At 41.6% G+C, this 17,452-nt stretch overlaps 1 protein-coding gene across 9 annotated transcripts in view; it reads left to right on the forward strand.

Moving 5' to 3' along the window:
- JARID2 (jumonji and AT-rich interaction domain containing 2) overlaps positions 1 to 17,452 on the forward strand; it is a 275,051-nt gene that overhangs the window by 202,902 nt on the left and 54,697 nt on the right. For 6 of the 9 annotated variants that reach the window (XM_063812119.1, XM_001169890.6, XM_063812121.1 and 3 more), the window contains one exon: positions 2,006 to 2,175. In XM_063812119.1, coding sequence (XP_063668189.1) covers positions 2,006 to 2,175 — 170 coding nt within the window. Of the gene's footprint in view, positions 1 to 2,005; positions 2,221 to 17,452 lie in introns of all 9 variants that reach the window. The other 3 variants (XM_016954932.3, XM_063812123.1, XM_009450551.5) reach the window with 1 other exon arrangement.

Raw genomic sequence — 17,452 nt, forward strand, 5'->3', positions numbered from 1 at the left:
CATTGTGTTTGTGTATTTTCCTGTAGGAATTTGTTAAATACTATAATTTTTTTTTTAAATGTTACGGCATTTTGAGCATCAACAGTTTAAGATACATGCTTACTATTTTATATAATCCACTCCCAACAATGTCTTTAAGGGAATACATCTGCTCTCTTTTTTAGTTTTTTTATTCGTTATTATTTTTGAGATGGAGTTTTGCTCTTGTTGCCCAGGCTGGAGTGCAATGGCGTGATCTCGGCTCACTGCAATCTTCACCTCCAGGGTTCCAGTGATTCTCCTGCCTCAGCCTCCTGAGTAGCTGGGATTACAGGCACGTGTCACCACACCAGGCTAATTTTTGTATTTTTAGTAGAGACGGGGTTTCACCACGTTGGCCAGGCTGGTCTGGAACTCCTGACCTCAGATGATCCACCCACGTCGGCCTCCCAAAGTGATGGGATTACAGGGATGAACCACTGCGCCCAGCACTTATTTAGTTTTATTAGTTAATTGTCTTGAGTGGCGTTGCATTATCCAACCTACGTAGTGTTTGGGATTCTGATGAGGTCTATTTCAATCCCTGTACTGTGTGGCTGTTTCTTGGTTCTTTTTGTTGTTTTTTCCTGCCCTCAAATAATGTTTTTCAAATACCTCTATGAGCAGGTCTAGATGAACAGTTAAAGTAGGGCCCAGGTTCTCATCCGTGCAAGTGCTCACTATTGCGTGAGTGGAGACCTTTACGATTAGAGGAAGAGTGACTATTAGGCAATTGACGATACATATCAAGTTGATTGTATGTAAAGCAAAAATATGTTCGTGTATTTATTGATGGAGAGAAAGGGAAATTTCTTATTGGCTGCTGTGTTAAAAAAGAACAAACTGGGCTGGGTGTGGTGGCTCACGCCTGTAATCCCAACACTTTGGAAGGTCAAGACTGGGGAGGCTAAGGCGGGTGGATCACCTGAGGTCAGGAGTTCAAGACTAGCCTGGCCAACGTAGTGAAACCTCACCTCTACAAAAAATACCAAAATTAGCTGGGCATGGTGGTGCACGCCTGTAATCCCAGCTACTCAGGAGGCTGAGGTAGGAGAATCGCTTGAACCTGGGAGGTGGAGGTTGCAGTGAGCTGAGGTGGCAACACAGCAAGACTCCATCTCAAACAAACAAACAAAGAAACAAACAAAACACTGTTCCAAGATCCATTAGGATTCGTTTTGATAGAAAGGAATTGCTACCTAAGATTTTCAGGTGAAAGGAATTGAAATGTACTCTGTAGTTAACAAATGGATAAGTTAGGGAGTTAGCATAGGATTGTAATGGGAAAGAAGCCTGAAGAGTAGATTAGGGCTATTTTCTGTTTTAATGTCTACCAAATAGTTGCAATTTGACCTTGTTGGCAGAGGGTAACCCAGAATTTGGGATTGGAGGGGGCGTAGATAGACTAGAGACATACCTTTTTTTCTGTAGTACAAACTTGAATTGTTGTAGTGAACTTTTCGTGGCTGAATTTAGAAGTGGCGACAGGGACACTGATGGCTAAATAGGCAAAGGTGACCTGGATGTAATGACACAGAAGAGATGTGGGTATGGATTCGTGACCCCATTAGATGGACGTATAGGATGTATATAAATACAGCAGGATAATGTAGTGTTTTCTTCTTTACTGTCAGTTGAAATAAATGAATACCATTAAGCTGATGATGTCAAATACCGTGTGTAGTTTTTAAATACTCAGGCAAACATAGTGTGTCCATAGGCATGTATTTCTACACACGTGTATACACATGTCCATGACACACATTTTATATCCATGTACAAAACATAGTCCTTTAACCAAATTTATTGCGCTTGAAAGTAGGCCTGTGGTTTATGAGAGTGTGAGAGATATAGAACCTTAATTAGAAAGAGTTTGCTTGAAATAGGATCTTTTTTCCCCTTATGTGTCATGATTTTATTGCCGCACGTAGGCCTATATCCTCCAGTCTCTGCTTAATTTATTTTTAATTTTCTTTTGCTCTTACAGGCCCAGGCTGCAAGCACAAAGGAAGTTTGCTCAATCTCAGCCGAATAGTCCCAGCACAACTCCAGTAAAGATAGTGGAGCCATTGCTACCCCCTCCAGCTACTCAGATATCAGACCTCTCTAAAAGGAAGCCTAAGACAGAAGATTTTCTTACCTTTCTCTGCCTTCGAGGTAAGACTTTGCAACGATCGGCGGAGGTCTACGTGGAATCTACATGTAAGCCTGAGGTCTACGTGGAGTAACCTTAGCTTTGCTCTCTGCCATGTTCATTTTTCTGTCCCCAACCTGGGTTGAGGGGGAATTGAAAGTGAGAAATCCCACTGAGAGAGTGCGTGCTGGGTGTGGCTTTTGAACCATCTGTTAAGTTTTATTTCCTTTTTAATATGAGTCTTACACCCTACTTCCTGGCTTCTCAATGCACAATTATGCAGTTTCTAACTTTGACTTCTAATTTGATTTCTCTCCACCACACCACCACCTTGACACACACGCATTGCTGACTTGTTTTGTAAGGCAGTTTTTTTTTGATGCAGGACTTTGGGGCTGTGAAGGCCCCTTTCTTTGTGCTTCCTAAGGCCTGTCAATAAGCCGTGGTGATGAGGGACTTACGGTTCTCTCAGCCCTGTATTACGTTAAGGAAAACAGTACTGGTACTTTCAGAGTCTAATTGACAGTGCAAATACTGGTCCATGTTTCAACTCGGACCAGTTAACAGAGGCCAGGTGGATTTGGGATCTGCTGAATAGAGTTATTTGTGAAAGTGTTTGTTGCAGTTTCCTTATTACTAAGTTTTCTAATAGCTGTGAGGAAAGAACACAGAAGATTGTCTGAGAGAATAAGGAGTCATTTCTTAAGGAATGATAGAAAATTTAGGAAGTCCTGAATGCAGAGAGTTCCTTGGGTGAGGTTATTTGAGAGAAAATGAACAGAAGGAGAGGGCCTTTGCTATTGGACATCTGTGGGAAAACCTTGAGGTTCATAGTCACTTTTATTTGATAAATATTTTGATAATTTATTGTTACAGACAGATTTTAAGTTAACCTTAAAAAGTTTCCACCCATCATCCCTCACTCAATACATTAGTGTGTCTTTCCTTCAAATAAGTACATTTTCCTATAACCGTCAAAGTTAAGAAGTTCACAGTGATATGTGGCCCCCATGCAGTCCTCAAACCTCTGTTTCACATTTGTTCTGAAGGTGCTTTGTAATGTCCAAGTTTAGAGCAAAAGGACCCAGTTCAGAATTAGGCGATGCCATTAATTGTCTTTAGTCTGCTTAATCTGGAAGAGTTCCTCATTGTTTGTCTTTGACCTCAACACTTGAAAATTACAGGTCAATTATTTTTTAGAATGTCCCTTAATTTGGGTGCCTGGTGTTTCCTCATGATTACATTCTGGTTTGTGTTCTTGGCAGGAATGCCACAAGGGAAGTGATTCCTCCTCCTTGTTGTTGGGTCCTCTGTGGGGATACACAGTTCAGTCCTTCCCTTTCCACACTCGTGTTCATGCTGATCATTCGACTGTGGTGGGCCTGTTAGGAGTAAAGTTGCCCATCTCAGCCTTTGCAGTGTATAAGTGATAAGAGAGGTTATTCTTTGAAACTAGTACATACTTCTCATCATCTTTATCATAATTATATGCGTATGGGCTTCCTATTTTATTCAAAGGGTTATAATCTGTTACTCCTATTATGTATTCTGATGTTCAGATTGTCCCAGATCACCGCCTCATCCGTGGATCCTCATCAGGCTGGCTTTTTATTCCATTTGACATGTCCCTGTCATCCTTCCAGCCTTGCTTCTGGCACAACAAAAGGTTCCAGGCTCATGGTGTACTTTCCCGCCCTCAGTCCTGGAATTGGCCATGTCTTCAAGGAGCACTGCTTTCTTATATGGACAAGTACTGTTGAGGAGCCAAGATCTGGGCACTAGGGATGCTGGGAACTATGGGAATGTCATTTCTCCCAGGTGCTCTTAGTAGACTGAGGTTGCATGTTTATAGGGGTCTATCCGAAGTTCTGTGTATATTAAAATCCGTGAGTTAGCAGCCATACCTCCAATTTCAATTTAACACTAAGGGGGATTCATGTGCATTCATCCCTGAGGAACTTGGCTCCTGTAATCCTTAATATACTTACTTGCTCTGTCTTTTCAGTGTAATCCACCTCCCATCTCTGCTTCTCTGCTGCCCCCACGATGGGAAACTCAGCCCTGACACCCCATATGGTTGCTCCTCACCCCCTCTCCTTGCCCAATTGCCCTGCCTTACTAATTGGCTTTGGGACTGAATTGCTGGGGGGGAAATTTTGACATTATAGGATAGTTCTTGGTGATTCTTAACACATAAGAAAGGAGAGCTATTAATGTATTTGTTAGAAATTTTGTAGCCCTTGTCGGTCGTTGAGCCTTGAAAACAGGGAGATACGAGGTAGGTGGGGTTCCCACCAGTTTATCTCCATTAGCTTTTTTGTTTGTTTTTGGAGACAGGGTCTTGTCTCATATCAAAATAAGAGTTGTCCACTTCTGGAGTGCAGTGGCACAGTCATGGTTCTAAGCAGCCTCGACCTCCTGGGCTCAAGCCATCCTTCTGCCTCAACCTCTCCAATAGCTAGGCCTACAGGCGCAGGCAACCACACCCAGCAATTTTTTTTTTTTTTTTTTTTGGGGGTAGAGAAGGAGTCTTGCTGTGTTCCCCAGGCTGATCTTGAAGTCCTGGGCTCATGCAATTCTCTTGCCATCTTGGCCTCCCAAAGTGCTGGGATGACAGGCATGAGCCACCATGCCCAGCCATCTCCGTTAGTTTTTACATAGATTTTGGCTGAAAGATTCTCCTGATCTTGCATGTTGAGTATGAAGATGGAAAGGAAGCTGTGAGAACTAAATATGACAGAATCTTGTGCTGGATTGGCTGTATATAGAGAGAAGAACATGGCCACTAGACTGTGTGGCTGGTAGAGTGTGGTGTGATGATCAGGAATGGAGAATGAGTGGGATGTGTACTCAGAAGGATGTATTTGCCCTAAAGGAATCTTTGAAGGATCAGCAGCAACGTGATTCAGGTATATCTAACCGTGCTTGGTTGTGCCGCCTATAGTCCATCTCCGTGGAGGCTGCCTCGGTGGAATCCTTGACACCTGGAGTTTGAGGCTGCAGTGAGACATGATTGTGCCTCAGCACTGCCGCCTTGGCAATTAAGTGGCACTTTGTCTCAAAAAAAAAAAAACCAATGGTGATATGGGACTCTTAATTTGTGACTTTGGTCTTGCATGGCTTAAAATTTTTTTAAATGACAAATAATAATTGTACATATTTATGGGTCACATGATGATTTTGTGATACATGTAAGTTATCAGATGAGGGTAATCAGCATATCTCTCATCTCAAACATTTATAATTTCTTAGTGTTGGGAACATTCAACATCCTCCTTCTAGGTGTTGCTAACTGTAGGCATCCTACAGTGGGATATAACACTAGAACTTATTCCTCCTATCTAACCATAATTTGGTATCCTTTTCTAAATATGCATGGCTTTTAAACGTAATTGGAGCCAGGTGTGTTTTTTGAGACAGAGTCTCACTCTGTCGCCCAGGCTGGAGTGCAATAGCGTGATCTTGGCTCACTGCAACCTCTGCCTTCTGAGTTCAAGTGATTCTCCTGCCTCAGCCTCCGAGTAGCTGGGATTACAGGCGCCCACCACTACGCCTGGCTAATTTTTGTGTTTTTAGTAGAGACAGGGTTTCACCATGTTAGGCTGATCTCGAACTCCTTACCTCAGGTGATCTGCCTGCCTCGGCCTCCCAAAGTGCTGGGATTACAGGCATGAGTCACCATGCCCCGCGAAGCCAGGTTCTTTAAAGAGTAACTATGACTTAACTAGTTTGGCTACTTTTGGGAAAGGAATTTTGATGTCTAAAATTGCTGTCGGCATTTTGCTTAGTAAATAATGAAATAATAGTTTCTGCCTCCACCAGTCCACCAATCCCGTTTCATTAGGATGTCTGAAGATTGCTCTGTTGATTATGGAATTTAGTTATGCAAGTCTTTACTATGGTGCAATTGTGACTGATGTGTTTAGTTCTCAAAGGTAGAGAAGGAGAGAAACCCATCAGGGAATGTCTCAGTGATTCTGTGCAGAGAGGAATATGTGTGTTTGTGCTACATGTACTTGTACGTGCACTATCTTATAACATTATATTTTCTGAGGTTTTGGGAAACCTGGAGAGTCTTCTAGTTGTGGAGGCATGCTTATTTATTGTTCAAATAAATGCCACCTAGAGAAAACATTACCAAGTAAGTACCTGGCTTTGAAGTTTCAGGATTCCAGACAGAAAAGAATCATCTTTTCATAGGCTTAAATAATTGAAGCCTAGGAGATATTTAAAACAAATTTAAAAAAATGCTCTGAACCTTTGGAAATGAATTTCATTTATGAGCTAGGCAATAAAAATAGGCTTTGTTATTTGTTTTTCTGTTCGTATACAATATTGTACTGTTTTGCTATTTCTCTTATACTTTTTTTAGATCTGAGGTATTAAAAATGAGTCATCCTAGCTTTACAATACGATTTTTTTTTTTTCCGGGAGGATAAGTGTGTTTACCTGATCTGACTCTACAAACCCCAAATGACAGATGATGCTTATTATAGCTTCATGACCCTGAAAATCTGATGGATTTGGTGGCCTTAGATAGCATCTTTTAATAGGTAGTTTCTTGAGCTAATTAAAACCTGTATTTCAGTGTGTACAAAGGTTACATAGTGATCCGTGTTGTTGTGGTACTTTAATAATTTTATTTCCATTTTAATTTAAGAAAAACAGGATGTTAAGCTTTTTTTTTTTTTTTTTTTTTTTTTTTTTACAATCATAAAAGTAGCTCCTGTTCATCTTGGGAATATTGGCAGAAGAAAGGTAAAGAAGTAGGCAAAAGAATGCATTCAAAACAGCATCTCCACCATCTCCCAGAGACGACCGCTGTTAATTACCTTGTTTGTGACTATTTTACTGAGCATTCTATGTGCATGTATAATACATATTTTTCCTGAAATGATATTGCATTATACTTTCGTTTTTGCAGTCTGATTTTCCTACTTAACACTGTCACAAAAATGCCTGTCATTTCATTTTAATAGCTTATGTTCCATTTGGTGAATGTCTCATCATTTATCTAATTCCTGATGCACATTTAGAGATATTTCCACCTTTTTGATATCCACTGCTAATGACGCATATCCTTAGTTAAATCTTCACCTTGTTGAAGCCCTTTCAGGCAAAGTTGACAGTTGGGAATGCGATTAACCTTCTTACACCTGCATCCTAATTCTGTTCTTTTTTGGTGCTGATTCCAAAGCAAACATAGCTTGTCACATCCCCAAGCCTCTAGTGTTCACCATAAAGAGCTCAGTCAGCCCATCACCCTTGGGTGACAGCGAGCACTGTGAGGGGTAAAGAAGGCAGTCTTTAATATGCTCATTATTTATAGGGAAGAAAGTCTGGCTGCAGAAATAATGAAGGAAGCAAATCAAACACCTGGAAGTGATGTTTGTTGCTAAGGATCCAGGTCTTTTTTTTTTTTTTTTCTTCTCCAGTCCTCAATTATTACCTTTAATATTCTCGGCACTTCTTTGGGATTTGGAAGAGAATAAATCGTGAGGCCAAGGGAAAGACAGCGAGTGGAATTCTTTAAACCTTGTTTGTTATCTCTTAATGACAGTGAGAAATCTTTGAGATGGGGAGGAAAAACCCTATACCATTAATACTGGGATTAGTATAGATATGTAAACACCCAGCTAGTCATTCTGAGGTTAAAAGCTTTAGAAATCTAAAACAAATTTGTTTTAAGACACTACCAGCTAAGTCTGCAAGGCTCTTTCATTTCCTATTTAATATTGTGACCTAAAATTTCTACAGGAAAGGAGGATGGGATGAATAGTGCAGCCGGCCCGAGGTATTTGCCCGCAGTGTATTTATCTTTAAATAGCTGCTTTGAAGGGGTCCACATGTCTCTTGCCAGAGGCATAATTAGTATCTTTCACTGGCACACGCGGGGAAGAGGGTTTTGCGCTTGCTGCATGCAGTGATTCGTACCATCGCCGTATTCCCTGTCACCACTCTCGTTATTCTTAATGAGTTCTGTCGTCTCCTCTTTGTTCTGACTATGATTATTAACAGATTAAAAAGAGCTTAATGTAGCAGAGCACTGGCAGGTTAAATGATTCTCTTATTTACATTTTCCTCTTTACGGGGCACTGCAAACAAGGGGATTCCCAAAGGGGACTCCTGAAGCATGCAAACCTACATACACAGTTCATTCCTATGACCGTGGGCATCACAGTTCAGCGTCACAGCTCGGCACAGTGAAGAGAGTGTTATTATGGGGAATTCCTTGTAAATATCCTTACCGTCAGCCGTTGTGAAGCAATACTGTCTTGTTTTGGAACTGCCTGCCTTTTGTTTCTTCTGTCTTACAGAATCTTTAGTGATCAGCTGTCATTCAATTGCTAATTAATTCAGCAAACCTTTATTAAACTCTTTTTGTATGCTAGACACCTAGAAAACAGATTAGACACAGGAAAGCAGTATTGGTGGTGGGTGAAATTGAGGATATAACAATAAATGCGTGAAAATGCTGGGATAGAGGTGTGTACCCATAAAAGCAGGAAGGGAGAGGCCCTGGGATGGCTGCAAAGGAATGCTGACATTTGCTGCAGGTCTCGCGTTACAGTGCATTAGGAATCTTTGCAGAAAGAGGATAGTGCTGGGAAGGGGTTCTGCAGAAGCAACTGCCAAGGCATGGATTGATGTTGGAGGTCCTGGAGTTAAAGCAAGAAAGTTAGGATAAGCCTCAGATTCTGCATGCCCTGGGCTAGTTACTGGAGTATCCCTTGGCGTTCTTCAAGTCAGGGGTGACATCATAATACACCTATGAGGCTAGGAAGATGTTACTGGCAGCTCTGCAGAAAATCGATTGAGGCTGCAGGGAGTTCTTTCTAGGGGCATTGGCAGAAGGCTGGCATGTCTTGGGTAGATGATTGAAATATTTCTCAGCCTGAGCTTCCTCATCTGCGAAATGGATATTCTAGAGTCTATAGCACATAGTTGTTGCAGAGCTAATGGGTATGAAATAGCCCAGAATTGATACCTGAGGCGATCATCCACATATAGGCATCCTTTGATAACTCAGAGGACTGATTTATGGACCTCCTTTTGATACCAAAATTCATGGATACTCAAGTCCATTATGTAACATGGCACATGGTATTTGCATGTATGCACATCCTCCTGTATACTTTAAATCATCTCTTGATTACTTATAATACCTAATACAATGTAAATGCTATGTAAATTTGTTAGACAATATTGTTTAGAGAATAATTACAAGGAAAAAAAGAGGCTGTATGTGTTCAGTAGAGATGCAACTGTCCCTTTTTTTACCTGAATTTTTTTGATCTACAGTTGGTTGATTCCATGGGTGCAGAAGTGTCTGATACAGAGGTCCAACTGTACATTTATTTACCATTTTTTTCCAGTGAATTGAGGCAGAGAGGTAGTGGAGAGGAAGATTATTAGATTTTGGATTTAGGTGGAACTGTCTAAAAGACCAGCTGAATCGGCCACAGGTAATAGAAGAGACAGCCAACCTGTGGTGTTTTTTCTAAAGAGCGTTGCTGGCCTCATTGGCAAGGAACACATATTTTGATGTGGTCCTAGCCTTGAGTATTGAGGACTAGGATTTCTAAGTAGGGCAAATGCAAAAGCCTGGGGTGATTTAGAGGTCACAGAATGAAAGGGGATTAACCTGCCAGAAAGCAATTAAGTAATCCCCCAATTGCAAGGAACACTATGGTGCTAGTAATGAGCTTCCTTGAGCAAAATGGGAATACTTTACATTATGTAAACTCTTTGGGGAGGAAAGCACACTGTCTCCAGTGGTACACAACTTTTTTTGAGGGTCTCCGGGAGTTGTTGCATCTTAGTTTTTGAGAGCAGCAGTAGTGAAAGTGTATGTTTGAGAATGGTGTCATCACTGCCTAGGGGCTTTCAGTGGCCTTAACGTTCTGCATATGCTTGGTTTTCTCCTAGAGTCAGTTACTTAGCTCAGTTCTGCTGAGCTACCTGTTTCATTTGTTGGGATAGTTTATCAGTTAATAATGAAGAAATCTGAAACCCTGAAATTTTTGAGGTCTGAGGAGGGGAAGGATGGATCACTTTTATTGGCCCTGTGACCTTGATCAGATGTTATTAATAAGACTGTAGGTCATTTTGCCGTGAGGATTCTCCCTGCTACAGGCCAGCTGGCCTCTGACCATGTTGTGCCCTCCCTGAAGATAAGGCAGGCTTCCTTTTTGCTGCCAGTGAGTACTGGCACAGATTCAGTAGTACTTCTCAGAGTCATCTCTGGCCTTCTCCTTACTTTCTAGAGAGTCCTTGAGTCTTTCTGAAATCCACTTAGAGAACATGGAAATAAGACTTTAAGTATGGCAGTGCTGTTTTGTTGGCCAAGCACCTTGCTGACTGAAGGGGTTTCATTTGTAGCACTAAAGTCCCTGGTGTCTGTGTCCCACAGGGAAGTTGAGTATTCGGCTTCTCTATTGGGAACTGAGGAAGGCCTCACATGATTCGCACAAAGACTTTTGTCTGTAGTGGCTGTTAGAATGCTCATTTTGTTGTTGTTGTTGTTGTTGTTTTGTTTTTTGAGACGAAGTCTCCCACCCTGTGTCACCCAGGCTGGAGTGCAGTGGCGTGATCTCGGCTCACTGCAACCTCCGCCTCCCATGTTCAAGGTATTCTCCTGTCTCAGCCTCCTGAGTAGTTGGGAATACAGACGTGCCCCACCACACCCAGCTAATTTTTCTATTTTTAGTAGAGACGGGGTTTCACCATGTTGACCAGACTGGTCTTGAACTCCTGACCTCAGGGGATCTGCCCACCTTGGCCTCCCAAAGTGCTGGGATTACAGGCGTGAGCCACTGCACCCAGCCAGAATGTTCACTTTCTTACTGGTTTCTTCTTCTCCACTTGAGATAATACCGTGATGCCTTGAGCACCATCATGGCTGCTGCTATGTGGTATGATTTCTATATTCAGTGAGATGAAGCGAACCATAGATAGACCTTGTGGCATTTGACTGGGTGTGTATTTGAATGTGTTTTAAATTGCCAGTGCAGACAACAATGTAGGAAAGGTTGTAAGGGGAACGTTACAGTTTTCAATGACAAAGATGCTAGATTAGCGTGGGAATAGGAGATTGGGAGGGAAGGTGGTATGATAACCATTGTATTCTCCTTGTGAAGTCCCACATGTTAATTGCACTTGCAGATAGAATACTACCCTAATGTCGGGAATTTCCTATTTGTGGGATTAGATAGGCACACCTGGGTGCTTGTTTGCACTAGTTCTTGAGAGCTGTAATCCAGGAGGAGGAGGGAGGGTTGCTGAAGGAAAGACTGGCCATGCATCTAGGAGGTCATTGCGTCATCCCTCCTTGGTCCTTAACAAAGACCAAAGGTTCAGCTTATTCTAACCATTGAGTTCATTTTGCATTTTCATCCCCTGTCTCCCAGATTCTGGTCACCAACCAATCTAGTTACTTTCCTATTTGGGAAAGAAGATATGCTGTCACCTATGGAAAGAATGACAGTATGATTTTATACCTATGAGCATAATAATATCACCTTACTGTGAGTCACTCAGCTTGCTTTTGCCTATGTTTGGAGCCATAAAAATGTTTCGACTGAAGACATTATGCTCTGTATACAGTTGAGTAACCTCGAGTCTCATGGCAAGTAAGCAACTCCCAGAGCCATGGCCTCATCCTGGAGTCTTGGATCCCATGTAGAGTCCCTTCAGTGATGGTATCTTTTTTTTTTTTTTGGAAATACCTATTTAAAAAGAAGTACATTCCCAAGATGAGCATGATTGGATAGGCACCTCCGTATTCAGTAAGGAATAGGGATTCCCTTTGTGTTTTGCTCATGCTATTGAGGGCTGCTTCCCTATTTCTGCTACACAAATCCCTCTTCATACCAGAAAGGACATTAAGTGAACGTTTTACATTCATTTTAATTTTAACCATTACCTTTCCTTTAGGGCAATTGATAGTAATTTTGTCTTGATACAATGGAGATAAATTATTTAAGACATGAATGCAAGTCACCTTACAGATAATAATAGCACATGGAGCATCTGGATCTGGCAAATACTTTTAGGGTGGTAGGCAAATGAATGCGAATTGGGAAATTCTGTTTTAATTTCTTCCCTAATAAGTTGTAGTCAGACCAGGAATGGGCAGAGATCGGCACTGGACATGTTATATTTGTCCCAAAGTCTTTTAGGGAAGTTTGTGTTTACATGTTGTGCATGCATGAACATGTGAGATGAATGTAGACAGCTGCCCTGTTTGAGTCTCTGGTGCTTTGAACAGTGGTGATACATACATACGTAGATTGATGCACTAGGGTATTTGGGTGCAACTGCTTTCTTCTGTGACTTCTTTCATCTTCTATCCGTTGCCCAAGTCCCTGCCAGCTCACTTTGAAGTTTTGTTTCTTAATTTGATAGTCGGGGTTGATTACTTTTCATTCTGTTTATGTATCCTGAAGATGAAACACAAACTCAGTGGGCCAGCCCCATGGTAATTGGGTCAAGCAATAGAATTTGACTCTGCAGCTAAATGACAGTGCACAGGGAATCCCTTTAGGGTCTTTCCAAAATACAGCCAAGCGATGTTTGGCTGCTTAAGATCAAGAACTGATCGAGGGAGGGAAGATAATGGGCAGGAGGGCTTGTCTGTGTACATGATTCATAGAGAAGAATCCAATTTTATAGAAACCACAGCCTAAATTAGAGAAAGCAAGCTTTTGGATTAAAATGATCTCTGTTGTGGTTGTAACATACCACAGTTTGATTTTTGTCCAGATGAAAACATTTGGTTTGCACTTCAGTAAATATTGTGGAGACATTGCCAGCTAATTCTGAAAAGTAATGAAATACGGCTTTGGCAAAGAGCAGATGCATTCCGTACTCTGATTGCTCTTATCTGATCCAAGTTCAGATTTTTTTTACATTTGCTAATGCACTTGAATAATCGGGAGAGAAAATCTGCCTGTAATTTTAATAGGAAACTGTCTATACTGACTATACTTTTATAATGACCACCCATAAAGTCTTCCCCTGCTCCCCCTGAAAAAAATCCCACACAATTCTCAAACCTCTAAAACATACAGCTTTTGTTGGTTACTTTTCTAAAATGAGAGTTTGTAAAGGAGCGATACGATGTGGTGTTCCATGTGAGAAGTCAGCCTCTCTCACTTGCTAAATAATGTGAACAGAGCTTGTGTTTTTGCCATGCAGAGTCCACCCCTGAGAACGCAAGGTCATGTGGGGTTGTGGAGCCCTTTTCTTTTTTTTTTTTTTCGAGGTGGAGTTGCCCTCTTGTTGCCCAAGCTGGAGGGCAATGGCACAGTTTCAGCTCACTGCAACCTCTGCCTGCTGGGTTCAAGTGATTCTCCTGCCTCAGCCTCCCTAGTAGCTGGTATTACAGGCATCTGTCACCATGCCCAGCTAATTTTTATATTTTTTAGTAGAGATGGAGTTTCGCCACGTGGGCCTGGCTAGTCTTGAACTCCTGACCTCAGGTGATCCTTCTGCCTTGACCTCCCAAAGTGCTGGGATTACAGGTGTGAGCCACCGCGCCCGGCCTGTTCTGTTTTCAAATACGTCTGCTAGATACGAAGTTTCTACCGACTCAGCACAATATATACGTAATGCATCCATTCACCCATTTCATACTGAGAAATACGCAATCGTTTTCTCCAGTGATAAACACCCTGGGCTGCTATTTGACTTGAGGGGTTTGAAATATCCTTTCTTTCATCCTGTTTGTGTCGAGCAGATTCTTCCTCCTCTGCATTTATTTCTAAATGAGTTAATCAAGCTGGTATCTAGGTAAAGAGGAAATAAATGCTCTTTATATAAATGTCTTAATTAATTTTAGTTTCTTAGATGCTTTGTGTCTTATGCATTTGAGGTTGTTATTTAGCTATTTTCTAGATATTAGTCCTTTTCTATCGCTGTGACCATTTTTACTTTGGCATGAAATAAGAGATGATCTTACTGCATTTGTCTCGAGGAGAAAAAAAGAACCTACTTTGGCTTCATTTTTACCAATTCTGTGGCTTCTCTGGGTCTGGAATGCCAGTTTGACCCCTCTGTGATTTTACAAGTGGACATTCCAGCAGAATTCTTACAGGGATTTACAGCAACCACGTGGTGACAGAGCAATGGCATGTGCAGCGTTAGACTCTGTTGGCTTTATTCTTTTGTACCTACTTCTGTTTGTCTATGACGTGATGAGATGGACAGGTATGAGGGTGCCCGACCAAATTCTGGAGGTCTGTTCCTTCTAGGGGAGACGCCAGTTGTTCATGAGTGCTCCCCCTGGTGGATGGGTGATGGATTGGCCGTGGCCCTTGGAGGATGATGCCAAGGAGGACAGTCAGGCCATATCCAGGCTTGGGGAGACAGTGTTGTCCTTGTGGGGTACCCACCAGTGAGAAGAAGGGGTACAAGCTTAACCTCTGAACTAAGGGCACTCTGGTGGTGGTTAACTGACCTCCTCCCCTGGAGTTCATTTTTATTCTGCTTCAATCCCTTTCCTACACTTTCCCTTTTCCCAGTCTTCCTTCCATTCAACATATTACCTCCTGATTCCCCATCTGATTTACAAATCCTTCATTACCCATTTTTCTTTGTTGATTCTTTACCTTTAGATCCAGACCAACATGCCAATTACCTGAATAGAAGCAGAATCATCTTCTAGGTTGAAAACAATCCTTTTTTCCTGTGTCCCCATATGTAGAAGAAATCATGTTCTTTCTCACCTCTGACTTCAGGGCCAGTTCCATCAGAGGGACTTACTACTATTAATAAGGTTTTACTTTGAGAGCAAGTTCCTCAGAATTGCCCTTATTCCTCACTGGTCTTCCATTTCTAATCTTTCTTCCATTTTAGCCCCTCACTTTCTTTCCCAGCACTCAGCAGGTCACATCACATATTCGTATTTGCCGAGGAGCCATTAAAACAAATCCATTCATAATGTTGGTTGTTTTCTGCTTTTGTTTAAAAATTATCATCTATGGGCCGGGCATGGTGGCTCACTCCTGTAATCCCAGTGCTATGGGAGATCAGGTGGGAAGATCACTTGAGGTCAGGAGTTTGAGACAAGCCTCGGCAATGTAGCGAGATCCCATTCCTACAAAAAATGAAAAAATTATCTGGGTTTGGTGGTGTGCACCTGTAGTCCCAGCTACAGGAGGCTGAGGTGGGAGGATCACTTGTGGCCAGGAGGTCGAGGCTGTAGTGAGTCATGATCACACCACTGCATTCCAGCCTGGGCGACAGAGTGATTTCTTGTCTCAAAAACAATATCTTATCCTTTGTAGATATCAACAAAGTCTGGATGCTGAACTGAGCGTCTAGATATTTTCTCCATTTTAGTTCTTTGCAACATAAACTCAATCCTCACCCTAACATAAACTCAATCCTCACCCTTTCTCTCAACATCTTGAGTGTAAGGAATGTGATATTTGCTTCATGCTGCTTCTCTAATGTTTGAGTTTTTAAAAAAATCCTCAACAGATCCTGTTAAGTGGAAGTTAATTCCTTATTTCTAATGTGCTTCACATGGATTTTTACCTGATTCTCTTTGAATCTTAGAATATTTTTATTGGATCTTACTGCTGTATTTTTTTTGTTGTTGTTTGTTTTGTTTTGTTTTGTTTTGTTTTGAGACGGAGTCTTGTTCTGTCGCCCAGCCTGGAGTGCAGTGGCATGATCTCGGCTCACTGCAACCTTCGCCTCCCGGGTTCAAGTGATTCTCCTGTCTCAGCCTCCCGAGTAGCTGGGATTACAGACATGCATCACCATGCCCAGCTAGTTTTTGTATTTTTAGTAGAGACGGGGTTTCACCATATTGGCCAGGCTGGTCTCGAACTCCTGACCTCAGGTGCACCACCCGCCTTGGCTTCCCAAAGTGCTGGGATTACAGGCGTGAGCCACCGCGCCCAGCCTTATTGCTGTATTTTTATATTGCTCTCACATGGCCTCATTTGTGGAGTTTATTTCCTTTGCAACCGAGGGGAGAGAGGAAGGCTGGAGGGGTGATGGCCCTCCTCTTGAAATACATGCCTGTAACAGCTTTCCCTCCTGCTTCTCCTGTTTCCTTCTGACAAATGGTTGAATTGGCTGCAGAAGTTACTATTAGAAAGATCTACACAAGAACCTGCTGTTTTTATACCAATCCATCGTTTGGATTTCAGCTGCTAGTCATTGCCTCCAAGATACAGTATAGGAAGGTTGTTCTTTAAAAGAAATTAAGCATGGATATTTTTATCTGGGAGGAACTATTTAACCGATTCCATCTCCTTTTAGAAGAGGGAAATTTAATGGCAGAGTCTAAAACTTACAAGTTCTCTCCTAATAGTATGACTGACAGCATGTGTTAGATCAATAGTAAAATAATTTGAATATTTTTTGAGTGCTGTAGTTACTCTTGTTTTTTCATAAATACTTATAAAGGTAGATTTAGGGAAGAGGGATCAACAAGATTGTTGTATTTGATTAGATAACCTGTCTGTACCCATGAATGGTGATACTGTACTGAAAACCATGCTAATTAGCCTCCTGTTTTCCTTGTCAGTCTTGTACCAATTGTAAAACCATTTAGATTGAGCATATATTTTGGTCCAGTGGAAATGTGGATAGATATTTTTTTCTCTTTCTCTTTTAACTCCTGACTGTTTATTTTACTCCCTCTTCTATTTGATTTTCCCCAAAGTCTGTGTCAGGTTTAAGAACCTTCTTTCTGTCCAGAATCTACTTCTAAATGGAGACAATCAAGGGGAGGGGAACGAAACATCAAAATGGCTTTTGTAAGACCAAGTTGAAATCTTCTGTCTACAGAGGGTCTTTTTGCCGACTGTATCCCTTTGCAGTTGCATATCCACTCAGTAATGTGGTTCACATAATTTGGGGGGTTTTTGAACATTGATAGGTCATGAAGATGCCTGTAGGAAAAGGAAGGGGTTGAAGGTCCCACATAGTCTTTGCATTTTGGGGAGATGGGTGCTAGGTTTGCCATCTCAGCTCCTGATACTGCTCATTTTCCATTTCCTTGTCACTGAGCATATATAGTTCCGAAGCTGGACAGAAATGGTTTTAGCTGTGTGTTTAAACCTTGAGATCTTTGAGATCTCTATTTAGGTAGGAGAGTGAATTGGTGATCTGTCTCTTCGGTGATGTTACTGGAGTGTTTTTAACTCATTCATAGGCAGGCAAGAGAAGACATGAATTTTGTATTTACTAGTTCTTTTACTATTAGACTGAAGGGGATTTTGTTTGTGTTTTAGAAGCCTCTGGTTCCAAACAATGTACAAATGACTTGATTGTATTTCC

This window comes from Pan troglodytes, chromosome 5 (assembly GCF_028858775.2).
Source record: "Pan troglodytes isolate AG18354 chromosome 5, NHGRI_mPanTro3-v2.0_pri, whole genome shotgun sequence".
In the NCBI taxonomy this organism is placed as follows: domain Eukaryota; kingdom Metazoa; phylum Chordata; class Mammalia; order Primates; family Hominidae; genus Pan; species Pan troglodytes.